The sequence below is a fragment of the Aplysia californica genome, unplaced genomic scaffold (assembly GCF_000002075.1).
Source record: "Aplysia californica isolate F4 #8 unplaced genomic scaffold, AplCal3.0 scaffold00126, whole genome shotgun sequence".
NCBI classification, from domain to species: Eukaryota; Metazoa; Mollusca; class Gastropoda; order Aplysiida; family Aplysiidae; genus Aplysia; species Aplysia californica.
In genome coordinates this window covers 264,432-283,196 of record NW_004797396.1, presented here as the reverse complement: position 1 = coordinate 283,196, position 18,765 = coordinate 264,432, and the positions used below count along the sequence as shown (strand labels likewise).

The following is an 18,765-nucleotide window of genomic DNA, read 5'->3' as shown; positions in this document are numbered from 1 at the left end:
TAGAGCCTCCGTCGGCAATGAGAACATATGCTTAACGAAGGAAAACGGATTATCAAATTCAGATGCAGGCTATCAGGAAACTACAGTGGGAAACAACTTTTAGCTATTCGATATGTTTGCTGTTGTTGTTGTTGTTGTTGTTGTTGTTGTTGTTGTTGTTGTTGTTGTTGTTGTTGTTGTTGTTATTGTTTTTGCTGGTGTTGTTGTTGCTGATATATAAGCACTGCTCCTCTTCTTCTTCTTCTTCTCCTTTTTCTTCTTCTTCCTTCTTCTTCTTCTTCTCCTTCTCCTTCTGCTGCTTCTTCTGCTTCTTCTTCTGCTGCTTCTTCTGCTTCTTCTGCTCCTTCTTCTTCTTCTTGGCCTACGTGTTTTACACTTTTCCCTTGCGTTCATGATTTTTGAGCCTCCGTCGGCAAGGGATTTTGCTAAACGAAGGGAAATAAGCACGGTTGAATTTCTTAACCGGAAGTGTCAATAATTGCTCCCCTTTTTGTTGTTGCTTGGGACGCCATTCTTTTTCACGGAAGAAAGTTCGTATCTCTCATCAGACCTTTCATTGAATCGCTATTTTTTTTCTCTTTTGACAATCATTCACTCAACAAACTGCACCTGGCAGTTGCCAACCCTGCTGCTTAAGAAAATGTGATAACATTGAGTCTACGTATAGTCTAGCTAGATAGATCTAGCCAAAAGATTGAGGAGCACCTGCAGCTGATTCCATCAAGACGCACATAGTATAGATAGATATCTAGATCTAGATATCTAGATATCTAGATCTAGATCTAGATCTAGATATATCTAGATTAGATTCTAGATCTCATCTAGAGATGAAATCTTTGTAATCAATAAATTGCGAAAACAATTTGTAGTCTACATCGTGTAAAAAAATGTGTAAGCGAAGATAAATATATGACCCGAAATGTGTTCACTGAGGTAACAGTGTCAGTGATAGAAGAGGGAGAAAGAGGGCATGATATGAGTCTAGGCCATGACATTTGTAAGCTGGGGCGCAATAATGTTCACAGTGGAGGTGTTCATTGCATACATCACAGAATTTAAGTATTCAGCAGTAATTCTAGGCAGCACACTTCACTGGGTGTGAAGAGTCTGTGTTCACATGAAGACTGTACTCACATATCACCACATGTGTGAGGGTACTTCTTCAACAATGATTAGAAACTATAGCTCGGCGTTCTGCAAATTAGGTGTATAGGTGAAGTTGAAGTAGAGAGTGGACCATGGGGAAGAGGGGGGGGGGGGGGAGCATAAGAAGCAGTCGAGGAAAAACAGCTGATCCTAGCAGAGTTGTGAATGGCTTCTTAATTTAGCCTCTCTTACAACTATACAGTCGAACCTGTGTGAGATGGAATCGTCAGAGCGTACTCGTGAGATTTCACACCCACACACCCCTGAAGATCTTCATCGCTCAGGGCTTACATAGATGGGGTAACATCTACCCTCAAATTGCACCCCTACTCCGCTTCCTTGCCTGGTAGCATGGCGTTAAGTTTAGAGCTGCTGGAACCAAACTTGCGAGTTTTGTTTCAAGTCAGGGTTCGAGGTCGTACGAGTGTCTAGAGGCTGTCATCATGAGCTTCAGCTTGTCGGCTTATTTGTATAGCCTCACTGAAGGTGAGCTTGAGCTTCAATTGGGGCTGTTTGGACAGATCATCGTCCCTTACTCAGACAACTATTCTGTCTTTTATGAGTTCATCTTTGAGGGCTCCATAGCTGCAGTCGTCTGTGAGCCTGCGCAAGTCTTGGATGAATATATCAACACTCTCTCCCCGTAACTGAGTGCGTTTGTTGAATTTTGCACAAGCGAAAATGATATTCTTGCATGCATCAAAGTGAGTATCAAATGCCTCTATCACTTCTGTTTATGTAGTGGTGCTTTCCTCGACTGACAAAATCGTGAGGATGTCATCGGCTACCTCCCCCATAGTGTACAGTAGAGTACTGTCCTGCTCTGACTGTGATTTGTTTTGCAGACCCATGCACGAACAAAACCTGTTGAAACGTTGTCTCCAACGAGGCCATGATTCTTCCTTCCCATCAAAGGCTTCGGCGGGGTAGAGACACGTGGCGATGAACTGATGTTTCACCGGCCTGATGAACGTTAACATCCGTTTCGTGTTCAGCCATTATTCAAAAAAAAAAGAAATGACACTTATAGGCCCTACTGTTGTTAACCACTGCCACCATGTAATATTGTTCGGTTTTGTGGGATTGAGAGAAAGTGAAGAAATGCACGCTTGAAAGGGCTCTTTGTTTTATTTTTGTCCTTTAGTACACAGTAACCCGAAAGTGACTACTGAGTAAAAGAAAGGTACTGTCTAAATCCTGATATGTTACCTAACTGTTACAACAGAAGTGTTATGTAATATACATTATTCAACACACTATACTTGTTATATGTGTGACATTTAGTAAAATTTGGTCTGCAAATAAGCAAGATGGCCCTCAGCTGCCGCCCTACCCCTGCCCCTTTAACAACAATGAACTCAATAGGCATATTTGCTTGGAAAGGAGCATAAATTCATGTAAAATTTTTACTCAGTTGTTGGACTTGATATTTTCTAAAGTTTATTAATTGCAAAATTCATAATATAGCAAGAAAAATTTCCGCATCCGACAGATTTCTTTATGTGCATGCTAGATTGCAATTATGTTGGTTCAGACTGAGGTGGCCAGTTATATTCTGTGTATCCCTACAATTTTATTTGTGATGTATGGATAGGTCTATGCCTACAGATTGACCAAAGTATGTGTTAATTTTTCTCTTGGCTTTTTTTCTTCTATTTTTTTATTCAGGTTTCCAAAACAGATTGATGGAGAGGGCATCTAATGACCAAATATGATGTGAATGTGAAAGGTCATGATTCAAATTCTTTTAGTCACATTTTGAAGAAAATCAAGTTGTGATGGGCGCTGGAGCCACAAAGGGCCCAACAGCCGTTGGCGCACCAGTTAATCCGAGAGTGCAATATTCCCGCAAGCTAGAAAAGCAAGAACAAAAGGTTAGTAGAAAAACTCGTTAAACAGTAGCTGAGCTATTGACAGATAAATTACTCTTTCATCAAAGACATTCAAGTGAATGTGTCAACAAAAAGACATTGAACTCTTCTCATTTACCCATATAAAGAAAAACATTCCGTAAAAAACATTTGTGGCCTATTGTTGACAAACTTGCCAGCTTTGACCTTGTGTCATTGTAGTTAGCCAATAAAAATTGTGACTTGAGAATGTCAGATTTTATGGGGTTCTTTTTTTAGGAAAGTGAAGGGTGGGGATATGCATGATTAAGAATTTCATGTGAGCTGTGCACCTGTCTCTCCCGATAATGCTTTCATGATTTGAAAAATCTGTTTTTACTATACTGGACGTGAATTTACTGTTTATATCTGTCAGACAAAGAAAATATAAAAAGAAAAGAAAAAATGACGACATCCATGTTTATGATGTATCCCCAACTGTATGGATGATATTGCCATTTCTTATCTCGAATGTCATAACTTCTTGCATCTTTTAATCATTTTCATTTATTTTAACTAACTGCAAATAAGAAATGTTAAATGGGTTTTTCTCCTTTTTTAAATTGTAAATTCAAATCCAGAAAGTACTTGTGGATGCCCCTGTCCTGGTGGACGTTGAGCATGGCTCTGTGCGCTACAGGCAACCTCAGACAGAGCAGCCTCCTGTGAAAAGTCTCAAAGGAAAAGAGTGTCCATATGAGAATGAGAAGGGGAAGGAACTTGACAACAAGGAACACTATTTTTATCATACAAGGCTGAACAAATATGGACCAGGTAAGAAATTGTCCTGGATTACTGCTTTGCTCTCAGGCTTGATTATTAGATTATGTAACTGTGAAGGCTATGTAAACTCCTGCTAAAAACTGTATCTTAAGAGTTTTACTGAGGTATGGAATAAAGAATTTTTAGAAAGATTCGCTTGACTTTGTTTCTAAAAGAATCTGCTCTTTCTCATATTTGAAAAGGTGGGAGGCAGGCGCGGTTCGTCCATAGAGCACGGTCGTGCAGTGCCGCCCAAAATATTTTAAAGTTCTATGACGTAAAGCACCCACAATAATAAAATAAAAGACGCCAGAAACAAACACTAGCCAAATATTATATCAAAACAAGGCCCTCGCTGGCGCCGTAACTGTCATTTCTAATCTATAGCGCCGTAAAACCTACTATGCCATGCCTAAGTTCATGCGCTGTATCTAAACATAACAGGACAGTCAACAGTGGAAACCTGACCTATGAATCGCTCTTTGGGATAACCCAAGCGATGACGACACTTGTTGTGAGTTTGGCGGTACATTAATATTAATAAGACGGCACATCTCAAACGTGCTCCTGCTGAACAGCGCCGAAACATAGCCCATCGAAGGCAATCTAAAAATAAACGCCATAGACTGTGCACTATTCCATGCCAAAATTATGTGGGCCCCGGAGCAATTCAGCGGAGTGCTCAAGTGAATTGTGATTGGTTCATTGTCTTGTCGCTATTTTAAGTGACTCTGTGACCGTGAACCTGAGGGAGGTGAACGTGACATACTTAAGTCACAGTCCTATGCGTTGTGCTTTTGAACGGTTTTGTAGTAGAGTGGTGAAAGGTATTACTTGAGTATTCAGTTCTAATGCAGGATGAATGAAATTGATGTTTAGCTAACAAACAGATTTAGTTCTAAAAGTCAAAGCCACAAGTAAAAAGAATGAAAATAAAAACACAAGGTCTTCCTTTATCAACCCAAAGATCCTAAAGTTATACACCATCCCATTTACTCTGCCCTTGACTATCTTGAGCCTAACATAGCTTAATTGTGCACGTCCACTTTTTAGACTCACCAACCGCCCCTGGTGGGAGGGATGTCCTGTTGTATTTCTTATGAACTGTTCTCAAGCCATTTTATTTCCTGTTTTTTTTTACTTGCATTGTTTCACTATTGACTCATAAAAAGTTAAATTCCACAATACCTTTTGTTAGTTACATTTAATACTGCCAGTGAAAGTAAATACTGAGGGGATCACAAGCAAGCAGATTCATTCTTTATCCCACGATATCAGTATCTTTGTGCTGAAAATCAAGAATAGAAGAAAAGCACCAATTTGCCATCAGTATTTAGGATTCATCCCAATTTTTGGCTCTCTTTTTCTTCATTGTCTAGTGACTTCAAGCAAGATAGTTGAAGTGTCCAATTTTGAAGAATGGTATATGCTGATCTAAAACACAACTTCATGTTTAATATGGGGGCAATACTTTGACTTTAAAAGTGGCCTATTTTTGTAAAACATAGGTGCCACCTGTAAAACAGGGTGAATATTTTAAATGCTGGAGGGAGCTCAACATGTGTGAAATCGAGTAGGCCTACTAGTCCAGCATCAAATAATTGTCTTATCATTATCGACTATTGGCAGTTACATTAATATTGATTTCTCAATGGAAAACCCTTTTCAGCGCTACGTCCCATTTGTTGGGCTTCATCCTAGCTGTATGTTGCGTGTTCGGGGGTTCAAGCCGCAGGCCAGACATTGTGTCCTTGGGAAAGGCACTTTACACGAATTTTCCTCACTTCACCCAGGTGGGAATGGGTACCCGACCATAGACAGCAAAAGATCTTGTCAGTATGTTAGTGTTTTAGTGCCTATAAATGGCTGCTTGCACTGTATACTTGCCATGAAGTTGAGGCTGTTTCAGAATGCTCTCAGGTCTGCTGGGGTAATAGTACGCCTATAGATTGTGAAGCGCATAGAGCTTGCTATTGAACAGGGATTTGGGCTCTATACAAATGCTGTCTATTATTATTATGTAGCATTTGTAATAGGTGGGGTATACTTTTAGACCTTATTTTTTGGAAAAATTGCTCATACTGCAGGCATTTGTATGGTATAAATTATCTCCTCAGAGTCGTCCAAGGCAGAGGAGGATGCCTTTAAGTTTTACTATGTACTGAAAGGCCCTGCAGCAGCTCAACACAAGAAACTTTTCTACATATACGGCCAAGGCTGGGAGGCACAAGATGGGCTGAAAGTCAAACCCACAGAAACTGTTGGGGTCGGCAAAGATTATGCATGGTCCAGCTCTCGAAATCCAAATTCTCTCTACTACGCACTGCAGTTTGATGGTAAGTCAGGGAAAAGCCAGTGCTACAGGAGAGACATGGAGATTACTTTTGTTTATCAGATTACTGATTTTCTTGTTGTTATGCTAAACAAGACTGCATTTTTAAACCTATAATCATTGAAACTTTTAAATAAGGACGAATTCACCATAAGTCTGTTCTATATAAGGCTAGATAATGATTTATAGGACTACTTCTTGTCTGCTTTTTCTTAAAGCAGATATTGTTTCATACCTTTGCAAACATGATACTAATAGATTTTAACTGTAAATGTTTGCCTTTGACCTGATTGCTTTATAAGGCTTTGGGTGAAATTGCATAGGCAGACTATAAGTTAAAGAATTAATTTTATTATTTTTATTGAATTGGAACCAGTGGATGTAAGTGGTCTAAATAGTAGAGGGAGTTGTGCTCATGATTCATTCCCACATTTTGTTTGGTCTCTCTTGTTGTTTATTTCAAGCATGAAAACTATGTTTTTCATTTCGTCTCAGACTCTCAGAAAAAGAGAAGTTTGGTTAATTACATTGGTTCCACCTTTAAAATTTAGTATCTGTGTATATAAAGGATAGCTAAGAACTAAATCCATTAGTGAGATCATTATTTTTGCACTTCAGCACCTCCTTTCATGCTGTCTGATTTTTCCTCATGTGTTGGGGGTTGTTGTTGTTTTTTTTGGGGGGGGGGTGAAATCTGAGAGGTTTTCACCTGACCTCAGCTCATGAATATTTTATAGTAGCATTATCTTGATATTTATTTTCTTCCAACAGGTCAAGTGGAAACTGAAAATTCTGAGGAAGATAAGATTTTGTCTGATCTAGAATCCTCCCCTGACAAGTCCAGCATCCAGTAAGTTTTTGGGTTGTTGTTTTTTTTAATCCCTTGCCCATTTATATGATGAGATTGACGCCATCTGATTAGTCAGAAAAAAGTGCGTATGATAATGTCCAATAGTGTATTACGTGCATACTTAGTATGACAAGTAACTGTTACAGATTGAGATTCCATGATTATAGATGTAGGCCTAAGTCATTGATCTGAGAGCAATGATAATTTTAGAAATAATGGTGGTGATGAGTGATGATGTAGGATTGCGTTTAAGTAATGTTAGCGTTAGTCATATCTTCCTTTGCTCCAATGAGTCTCAAGGGATGTGGGCACCTGTATCCAATAAGTTATATTCTTCATGTCCACTTTCTCCCCTCTTCTCTTTGGGGTGGGTCAAATCTATACATCATCTTAGCTGGATTTGGTCATGTTGCAGGAGTAAATGTGATATTCTCTTCTCACTGATTTCAGCTTTTTGTCAACAAACGCTCAAGAGGTACTGTGGCATACTGTGTATATCATCTGTGCAGAACTTAGTGTGAATTCTTTGTGACGCAGTGAAATGATGGAGTTCAATTATACTTATCGTTGTCTTAGAAATATGGCTTTTTCTGTGATATTGTACCCAAATCATCATTAATATTCATTTAGAATTTCATTTTTTTTTAATTTTTTTTTTTTGGGGGGGGGGGCTTTGAATTTGTTATTCCTTCTTTTTTGGATTCTTTATTTGTTATTTATCTATAGATTATGTTTTCCTAATTTATTCCAATACTCAAACAGGCTTACTGTCAGCTCTGAAGACCGAATGGCTACAGTGAAGGCGAGAATGTCTGTGAAGCTGCTTAAGTCAACTAAAGACATCCACATTGCATATGAGAATAAAGAGTTACGGTACGAACGTAATTACTTTTAACTCTTTATCTCCGAGGGGGAAAAACCCAGTGTGCCAGGGCCCTTAAAAATTGTTGGTATGAAATCTGAAAGCAACATACATCACTAAATCAGTCATTAAGTCAAAACAAGTGAACCTGTTTTGATATTTCTTCATCTAATGAATCCCGGTAAAAGCCATTTCAGCAATTGCCAAAAAGTAATTTGAAGTCAAAGTCATAGTGAAGGAATGCACTCCAGCCGCTACCAGCGGCTCACTGGCACTGCCAGAGATAAGGAGTTAACTGATGGCACCTCAGTTTTGCTTTTATAAGAGTTTTTGTTAACATATATATATTGAACAGTGTTATCATTTCAGTTATGCTTTTGGCTATGGCCTAATTTTGTCTACTTCAGAACAGATTATTGTCAATTCAGATCAAATGCAGGGGAAGATTAGAACCATTTGGAAATTAGAGAGGAAGTGAGAATGAAAGGGATTCAGCTTTCATATGTCTGGTAGGACATGCTTACTCTTTCTAGTAAAGATTTAGACACTTTTACTGATTTTTCATTGACTCTGTGTATTGCCCTGACTTATTAGTTAGAATTAAACTATTTCTCAGTCAGTAAAGTGTACATCATCATCATCCGGTGCCTTGCCGACTGGCGTGGGCGATCATGGACCTCCACTTCCATCTGTCTTTCGATGCAGCAATGGTGTCTGTTGTTCTTGCTGCTCCCAGCCATGTTGTCATCTTGTCCAGTATCTTTTCCCTCTGTCTGCCTCTACCTCTCTTTCCATCAAACTTTCCTGTTGTTACAATGTTCTCTAATGCTTCTTTCCGCATTGTGTGTCCGAAAAAATTTGCCTGTCGTTTTCTTATATTCGTGATAAGTTGTTTTCTATAATTTGCTTCAACCAGGACTTCTTCATTTGTTTTTCTAGCTGTCCATGGGATACGTAGCATGCGTCTCATGAACCACAACTCTGCCGCAACAATTGTTCTTTCCAGCTGTTTATTGATTGTCCACGCTTCGCACCCGTATAATAGGATTGGCTCGATGTAACTTTTCATTACTCTTTTCCTCATTTCCAGTGACAGATTGATGTTTGTTAGTATCTGTTTCATCTTGTGGAAGGTTGCTTTTGCTTGGCAAATGCGGCTTTTAATTTCGGTGTGACATCTACCATCTGATGATATAATGGTCCCCAAATATTTAAAATGTTGTACTTGCTTGAGGGTGGTATCATTGATTTTGATATTGCATGTTGGGATTGGAGTATTTCTGCTTATCACCATCGTTTCGGTTTTCTTGATGTTTACATACGGATACCTTAAATGGTGCACAGATAGAGGCTAGATATATAAATGCTTCAGATTTGTATGTAGAGTTATGGTTGTCTCCTGATTTCATTTTGTCAGGATAACTTTTATACTCTCTAAACCAGTGAATGAGGTATACTGGTTAGACTTTTCACCTTTGCACACGGAAGATGTGTATTTGGTTCCCATCTAAGGAGGGTTTTTAACGGAGTATCTCCGTCTGTTTGCCTGGAAGTTGTATCCCTTTCAGCCCGAGTTGTCCCTGACAAGCTGAGTTGAGGCAGCCATTCTTCTATTCTAAATTATCTAAATTGTCTTCACGTGGGAGTAAATCATCTACATTTACCATTTATTCTATTCTCTCAAACAGAGATGAGGATGTCATCGGAGGTCTGCACCCCAAGACTGATGAAGACACAGGAGAAGAGCCTAAAGACTTCAGAATTAGTCTGACTTTGGTGTGAGAGACTTGCACAGAAAAGAAAACAGCCCCTTTGGTACCGAGGCAGGCAGTTCTTAGGGAGGATTTTTTTTCAAACATCTGTTACAGGATGGAGTTTTTTGTTTTAGTGTAGTAAAATCCTGTTATAATGAGAGGGACGGGACCGGAGCAAAATGTCAGTTATAGCAGGATTCTCGGTATAAGGGATCCAGTAATAAATTCAAGGGAAACTGTAAAGTAGGCCTAATCTATGAGTTTGATGTTCTGTTTATTTCCTTTTGCTATCTCCCCTGATGACGATTTTGTTTCAACATGACCTCTAGGTTTTACTTGATCAAAAATCGAATCAGGTTTCTTTCTCTAGCAATGTGGACTGACAGCTCGGCTTTGGCAATCAGAAAGGAAGGGCTCTGGGCTAACTCGCCCGCTGTGTTTTCCCCCACCCCACCACACCCTGTGGTGCATTCTGTCTGCTTGCGCACGTCACACATTCGCTCCATCCATCACATTGCTGTGACCTCTCCGTCCCCGCATCGGAGAAGTGAGAGTCATGGTAGGCCTTTATAATCTAAACTAGGCTTACGCTGGCATATCTCACGATGTGTTCTGCTTTGTCTGCGCATGCCACACCCTGCCTACTCAGTTGCTCCGGCCTTCATTGTTGACACACATGGGCTCTCCTATTCTTTGTTTCGCAAGCTCAGTAACAAGTTTCTCAACTGGCGAGGTTTTACATTATGATAATTGGCCTATGCACTGTACACAACAGCAGCAATATTCCGCTTATTACCGACTCGCATGTTTGTCTGATAGCGCTAGAGCAGTATTTTATTTACAAAGGTAAAGAAGAGAAAAAAACAGGGTTTTAGACTCGTTATACGTGGACTCCACAGTAGAGGTTTTACAACGCTATCAAATGCATCTGGTCATATGAGCAGATGATTAGAGGTGTTAGACGAGAGTAACAAACATAAAAAAGAAGAAGGGGAGATAAAGACGATAGATATTTGATAGGAAAGAAGAAGAAAACCACACCAGAGCACCGGCCAACCGCCCACACAGGATGGAGTGCAAGAGAGATAGACATTAGAGATGGGATCTATACATGTAGAGCTGTTGAAACTGGAGAAGAGGACTGTGAGAGAATCAATTCTCTATTTTTTTTGTTACTAAAATAGATGTTTGTTAGCTTTAATTTTACTATGGATTATAATCATTGTTCTCTTGGTGTTATATTATATAAGCTTCTCCATTTTTTATGTTGCTGTGTATTTATAGTGTTTATGACTACAGGTTATATGGACAAGAATATACACTGTGTCCATTTGCTTAACCTTTGAAATATTTACACACGAACCTGTTTGCTATTGATAACAAACAAGTATACTCACATTCTTAAAACTCATGTGTAATAAATATGTCCCCATAATACCTAAAATCTTACGCAAAGTATACTGCTAAAAATTGGTGATATGTGTCACTTTGTTTGATGGTAAGTTTTATCCCCGTTTCCCTTCTATCTCTTCTCTCTGTCACCATTTCCCCTTAAGAAAACTAGGATTGTATGTAATAATAGTAAATAATTGCATTTATATAACGCATATCCATGCTTTACAGCATGCCCTATGCACTTTACAACTGCTATAAACATTACCTCAGCAGACCTTAGAGCACTCGGAAACATTCTCGGCTACCTGGGAAGCGTCCAGTGCATGCAGGCAATTAAGCTTTCAAACGCAAACAAACTGACAAGATCTTTGGCCGTCTATTGCTGGGTACCCATTCCCACAGGAAAACGTGTCAAATGCTTCCTACAAGTGCACAAAGCCAGGTGGAGCCAGAACTTCCAACCCCAGAAACCCACCTCACAATTACAAGTCCCATAGCATAACCCCTAGACCATCAACACCATGTACATAAAATATTTCTATCAGGTCTGTACACAGAATGACAGTGGCCAAGTTTGCCATACCCAAAATTCAAACTTTACCTAATTTTTTTGCGCTAATTTGAAGTGTTTTGTTTGTGTGTCATAAATCATTCTAATTCATGCTGACGAAAGAGATTTTGATTGTTGAGGTTTGTTTTTACTTGATGTTTTGCCTTTAAATCAAAATGAATGTTTAAATGATACTGCAATATTTACATATTGTCACCAGCTACAGCATTTTTGTAGCAATTTATGTGCTTCATCTGTGATACCATTTGGTCAACTGTTGATTGCATTTGGACCTGAAAAAAATATTTTGATATGCACGTCTCTTTTTATTGTTTTGATCTATACTCATTTTAGAAAATGACAAAAATACACAAATTTAACAACTATTTCAGTGAGACATGTGTTTTATATCCTTTTTGTTTGCTTTATTTGTACCTAATTTGAATAAGAAAAACTTTGTGCAGATAGTTGGAAATAACACATACTAAAATGAGGGGCCAAGTTGAAATGTTAATCACATGGTCTTCTTTTGATAGACTTATTTCTACATTTTCGTAGTGAACTGAAAAAGTACTTTTTGTCCTTACAACAATGGGATCACCTTTGAAATGACTGGGCAGGGTTTATTGGGTTGAGTTATTAGAAAAATATGTTACAGTGAGCAAACTGCATTGTTTTATTAAGTCTTTTCTATTAACCATGAAGTGTATCTGAAATGACAATTGCAAATCCTTGTTGTCCGACTCCGAAGTTAACACATCTTCTGCATTCAACGTGTATTTAAATGTCGTATTCTGGTGAGCATAATGCCGGAGGCTACTAGCGATATAATGATATGTCCTACCCTTAGCATGTGAAGCCACAACCCTCTGCTTTTGAGGCCACTGTGCTCACTTGTAAATGTGAAGACAGCAGGCAGCAAAGTAACAATGGGAAAATAAATTTCTGGTCAATGGTATATGAGTTAGAAAGGGTACAGACAAAGCTCTGGGAAAGTGTTGAGCATTTGCGTGTCTACAGAAAAGGCTTTTTTATAAGTTTAGAAATAAAGGCTTCAAGGCAAGGGTAAGGGTGATTTCTATGTTTAGGAAATGTGTTTCAAATAATTTTGAGCCCGTTGGTTGACACACTGCTCATGGCCACTCATCAATTTTTACAACTCTGCTTTATTCGGTTCCAGATAATAATCCAATGTACGCAACAGAAAATTTCATCAAATCCCTATATGATTTGGTTTGATTCATTTGAGATCAGTCAGATTGTCCAAGAAAAAAAGAGATCACATGAGACTGGATACTTTTTATAAAATCTCACATGCCATGTCAAGTTCAAGGAGCAGAAGACCAAACAAGAAGCTTTGAGCTATGAGTTGTCCGCCATAGGATGTTTTTCAGGACTCGAACATTTCAGTTCATGTCCTTTCAATTTAGCTGCTATCAGAAAAGTCTGAAAAAAGAAAGTACTCTCCCCCTGAAATGAAAACAGGTTTGAAAGTGATCACAAAATTGTGCCTCACACTCCTTGAGTCCCCCCCCCCCCGTGAGGCTACAGAACCTCAGCATGTGATGGCACCTCTCAGCATCAAATGCTTGATACATGCACCATCACCTCATGCTCAGGAGGGTAAAGGTAACCATGCTCATGTGTGCTATGAGGTGCATCAAATGGGTTCAACTTACATTAAGACCAGAAAGGGCAACGTCGAAATTTGGATTATACAGTAACAATTATTAAAAACCTTTTTTTTTTTTAGATTTTCTACTGTAAATAATTAAAAAGAAAATACATTGAAGGCACAAAAATATCAGTTAAAAAATAAATCCTCTTTATTAGTATCTTTCTTGGAACAACATACCCAAGAGCAGGTAGTTTAAAAATCTTTTTTTATTAAATACATTTTCCTATAGAAATATCAATCACCAATAAACCAGAAACTGGGTGAAACGAGAAAAAAAAGGGCAATTCTAAGCACACATTCTCACTAAAATAAAATTACAAAATATTAAACATAGGGAGAAAAAAAAAACAGCAAAAAGAAAACCATGAATTTTTTTCAAAATTGATCATGATCATGATTTAGAAAAATATAGGCGAACAAATGATAGACATCATCACTGGGTTCAACAGAAGCAATTTAATGACTCTCCGAAAAAGATAAAGATTTCTGCTTTCAGAAGATTTGAGACCTTTAATCTTTTTCATCACAGGTAGTGATGCATTCTACTTCCACAACTTCCATGAAAGTTTTTTTTGTCTATGTGCAGAAAAGCAGCATTTATAAATATGACATTGTATAAATAAATATTGTCATTGTCATCACTATCGTCATCATTACTTATAGAAAATCAATGGTGACGCATCGTGATCAAGGCACTCTTCAAAATAATGAAATCAAAGAAACCAGCATTTTTCTAGCCGTTGGGCAATTTTTTTCAAATTTTCTTTTTTTGGCTCAACACCTTTTATGTCCATTTAAAAACACATTTCTGAGCAGATTTTACTGAAAAATGTTGATCAAAGGCTCAAAATTATAAATGTCCAGTTTCCAAGGACACTCAAGCTTTGAAAGTCATCAAACTTTGGGGGCTATTTGCTCGGTAATTTCAGCACTGACACCTGGTAACCCCCACCTCTTTACTTGCAAATATAATATCTCAACGTCTATTCAAAATAGATGGGCATTTTTTTTTTCAACAAAAGCAAGACAAATGAACAAGCTTAAAGATGATACCAACGTCTCCTTAGGCCCAAAATTGATGCCTGATTCCACTGCACAATCTGCTTTTTGCATTCCATCTTTCTGAAGGTAGAGGCATCATTTTAATTGAGGCTCTCAGAAAAAGGTAACACTGTCAGAATAGCAAGTCACACTTTGAGAACGAAAAAAACGTTGACCCCCCCATCCACCCTCCATCCATCCATCCCCATCCCCCCCCACTGTTCCCTCCCAACATCAAACAATTCAATCTCAGTATTCTCAGGCTTGATGTCATGTCAACTGTCACTACTGTTTAGGTTTCAAAGTGGTTTGTTCTTTGTTTGGGATTTTTTTTTGGTTCTTTCTTTGTCTCATTTTGGAAAAAAAATGTCATAAAATCAATTACAAAATGCTCTTTTCAGTCACACTTTAACGTGATCTCTGTGCCTTACTATGGATGAGGGAGGACATCAAACAGTGTTTCCTAAACCATTTCTTTCTTTTATTGTTACTGTTAGTATTAGCTTGTTAATTCTGGTCTTGTCCTATTCGAGATATTACGTACAGAAAAATGGGACCGGTTAATGATTAAACTCTGCAAGAAAGACAAATACATACTGTAATCTCAATTAACTTAATAATACCACCAGGAAAGGAAGGAATACAGCAGTCATTAACAACATTACAATAATAATAAAAACAAGTCTTTAAAAAAAAAAGTATGATAATAATGAAATTATCATAGAATCGTTTTGTTAAAATTTATTAAAACAACACAAAGCAATCAGAATTAAAAACTACTTTAACCTAAAAGCCATTTAGAAAATCTGTGATTGCTGTTTAAGAAGAATATAGATAACATTTGAGAGCTGTAACTGGCAACATTCTGAATATTACACAAAGGGGGGCTGCTTCCTGACAGCAAACGATCCATTTTCATCTACATATACTACATTTTTCTCTTTGCTACCGTTAAGAACATATGCTTGTGAATCTGGGCTGACACATGTGACCTCGTTTTCATCATCAGAATACACGCTCGGAGGTCTCTGAACAGCAACAATGGGCATCAACTCATCCTCCATCTCACTGCCTTCATTCAAATCGGCAGAAAAATTTTCAGCAAAATATCCGTCTGTTGTGGAAAATGGGGGCCTTTCACTTTCATCAAGATTTGTACCGTCCACACAGTTTGATTCTTGATCATTCTGAACATGATCTCTGCAGACAATATTCTTGACAACAACTCTCGGTTCTTTCACCTCCACCACATTTTGCTCTTCTTTCATACTTGTGTCATTTTTATATTCGTCGCCTACCACAGCACTGTTGTCCGTGCCTCTGTTCGCTATACTGTTCTCCTCATTCAAAGAGAGCTCAGGAACTTTACACAAAATACAATGCTCACTCTCTTTATGATCATCTCTACCAGCGATATGTTCTGGCAAAATGTCCATCACAAAACGAGGAGGAACCCACATGAGCTTGCTGTCGGAGTAAAAACTGAGTCGGCTGTCATACGATGAGCTTGGTGCGCTGGCCAGTCCCATGCGGTGAGACGATCGTAATCTGTACACCCCATGAGGAGGGGGGATGCTCTGGGGTGGATACCCCTGAATGAACAGGCCAGACCTGAAATGTAACAGCTGTGTGAGTACTTCAGAAACACAAAAAGACTGAGAAAGATTTCTACGGTTTACAAATAATAAAACAGAAAAGTATAGAACAATATCAAACTATTCATTCTATAATCTGCCTTACTTCAAACACTGGTTGTGTATGTATACATATACAAAAAGAGTAGAACATCAACTTCAGGGATTTTAAAGAAAAAGTTATTACAAGAGACGCTAAACCAGTATATACTGGATATGTAAAAATATACGTGGCATAGTGGTTGGACACTTCACTATCACACACAGAAGATTTCTGTATGGGGAGGTACTTTATCGATAATCTCCATTTGTCTACTTGGACATTGTTTCAGTCTCAGCCAAGAACGGCCATAACAGGTAGGTTTGAAGAAGCCAGCTTCCTACATTATCTAAAATTGCATTTACTTAAGGGAGGGGGGGGTGGGTTGCATCAAACGTCAACAACTATTTTTTTTAAACCAATTTAATATAAACAATCTATAAATTTTCTCTCAACTAAATAAGTGAATTTTAAAAGTAACTCCACATGACCTAATCTTGGTCAAAAAAGTTTCAGATACACAGCAGGTAATATTCTTCCTTCAGTCTCACAGTATTTAAGAATGCATTCACAGGAAAACCCTTCTCATCAGCAGTTTATACACCCTAAAATGATTTGTTGATACAAAAATAAGTACAAGTTCCTGCTCAACATTCAAGACATTTTGTACATAAAACAGACTACAATATTTCAGTAAAAGTAAACTTTAGCCCTCTATTTGAAGCTTACTTGACCTAGTACGCACATCTTGGGTCTTCACTCCCTGTGGGGCCAAATCTGGGTCTCTGTGACGTTGTCTTTGAAAGACACTCAACTTATTTAAAAAATAGGGGACTCAAATGACTCTAACCAATATATCTTAACCAAGATATGAACAAAAAAGAAGAGAGAGAAGTAGTGATACAGAGATACGTTGTTAAATAAACTCTGCCATCGTTTTGACATCTTTCTAAATTACTTCACTTACCTGTGGGGTCAATGCATCATCAATTTCATACACTGCCCTGGGTACAATAAAACTGCCGTGTTAGTGAAGCCGCACACCCCTTTTACATTGGAACAAAAAGCATATAATATGGTCAAAGCTCAAAACAGGTGTAAAATATAGGTATTGGTGTCGAAGCAAATGATGATAATAAAGACAAGGAAAATATTGAAAATCAGTTGTTTATTGACCAGTTGTATATATAATAATATATAACCCTCTGCTATCACAGGTGACATATTTTAACGTGCTAAAAGTACAACATGGAATTTAGTGATGGCTCAAAAATAGAATGGACACTTGGCTAAAAAGGAATATCTGGTACAGTCAGAAGATCACCAAGAGATAATATTGAATAAAATTGTTATCAGTCAGTTAGAAGCGATACACCTGAACACACAGACATTACCTTATATTAAGTGTATTCCTTCCAAACACACACAAAAAAACTCATTCTTTCATTTATAGAAAAAAGAAGTGCTCACTATTCACACAAAAATTACTCTGTCAAACGTGAATGAAAAATGCTGAATTTCTCATCGTAACAAATAATTAGATAAAAAAGAGGGCCCTAATTTTTGTCTACCCACAGGAATAGCCTATATTATAACATAATGTTCCCTTATTTTAAGCAGTTCATGAAAATTATCCTGGAGAAAAAATTCCCACTTTAAATACTTAAAATTTGTTGACAAAACTAATCGTACAAATAAAAAAGAAATAGAATTTAACAGTAATAGTATCTTTCTCTGGTGCACTTCTACAATACTAGAATACATAAATGTGTAAAGAGAGCCAATGGCAAAAGCACACACTTGTAAAATGTTTCAAATTTTCTACAAGAAATGTATAGCTTTACACGGGTCCACACCATATGCAAGTAATACATTCTCACTACTCAACATGTCAAGCAAAACATCCAAGAATGTTTCAGCCCAGCAAAAATCCCCCTGCTTTCATTGATAAAAAATCAATTAATAAAAAAGGAAGGTTTAGTCGGCGAACAAGTATTTTATTCTGTAACACATGACACTAGCTGAAGATATGAGACTCACTGGCGTGGAAGGTTGGCAGATGCTATGGTATGGAAGGTTGGCAGACGCTATGGTGTGGATTGCTCCTTCTTTCCAATCAAACTTTTAAATCCTGATCCCTCCACCTTCTTTTTTGTGTTTGTTTCTCTATTGCAACACCTCTGAACTCTAGCACTTATATGACCTTATTTTGCTGCATTTTCCATAAAGTCTTTTCAAAAAGGGTATGGAGAAAAGGCCTCCTGTGGAAGATGACACAGAAAGGAATCCACGGGAAACTCTACATATGGGTGAAGACCTTCCTTACAGACAGGACGATCCAGACCAGGATAAACAATGGTGTGTCATCCAAAGCTGCAGGCCTACTGGAGGAGGGCCTACCCCAGGGTTCCTCTCTGAGCTGTACACTCTTCCTTGTTTTCATCAATGACCTGCCTGAGACACTGAAATCGGTAAAGGCCCTATACGCCGATGACCTAGCCATCTGGAATTAAAGTGAACAAGCTGGCATCAGTGCACAACTTATTAATGAGGGCCTAGATATATTTAATAACTACTGCTGCAAGTGGAAACTAAAAGCAAATTGTACCAAGACAATCTACACCCCTTTACGAAAAGTCACAAGGTCGCAAAGCAAAATCTCACTTGAAGGAACCAAACTCGAAAAAGTTGAAAATCCAACCTACTGGAAAGGCAGTTTTCATGCAAAAATCATTTCTGGAACCTGTAGACTAAGGCCAACAAGAGACTTAACCTTCTCAGACGGCTGGCTAGCACTTCATGGGGAGTGGACAAGGATGCACTCAGACAGCT

The 18,765-nt window shown here is 38.2% G+C and overlaps 2 protein-coding genes across 3 annotated transcripts in view; one reads left to right on the top strand and one right to left on the bottom strand.

The window, feature by feature from the left end:
- Positions 1–319: 319 nt before the first annotated feature.
- LOC101862939 lies at positions 320–9,756 on the top strand. Of its 2 annotated transcripts, none has more exons than XM_005096317.3 (7): positions 320–530; positions 2,815–3,020; positions 3,617–3,809; positions 5,915–6,133; positions 6,901–6,979; positions 7,742–7,852; positions 9,530–9,756. In XM_005096317.3, exons 2-7 carry the CDS (start codon positions 2,925–2,927, stop codon positions 9,621–9,623), a joined length of 792 nt encoding a protein of 263 aa, XP_005096374.2. In that variant the 5' UTR covers positions 320–530; positions 2,815–2,924; the 3' UTR covers positions 9,624–9,756. The 2 variants fall into 2 exon arrangements, with proteins under 2 accessions (XP_005096374.2, XP_035825102.1); XM_035969209.1 differs by lacking the exon at positions 320–530 and adding an exon at positions 2,216–2,329.
- Positions 9,757–15,030: 5,274 nt separating this feature from the next.
- The window catches only part of LOC101846343, a gene marked incomplete in the record, with an annotated part of 86,749 nt that continues 83,014 nt past the window's right edge, over positions 15,031–18,765 (bottom strand). The window contains 1 exon segment of the mRNA XM_013081326.2: positions 15,031–15,870. Within this exon segment, the coding sequence (XP_012936780.1) occupies positions 15,132–15,870 (739 nt within the window).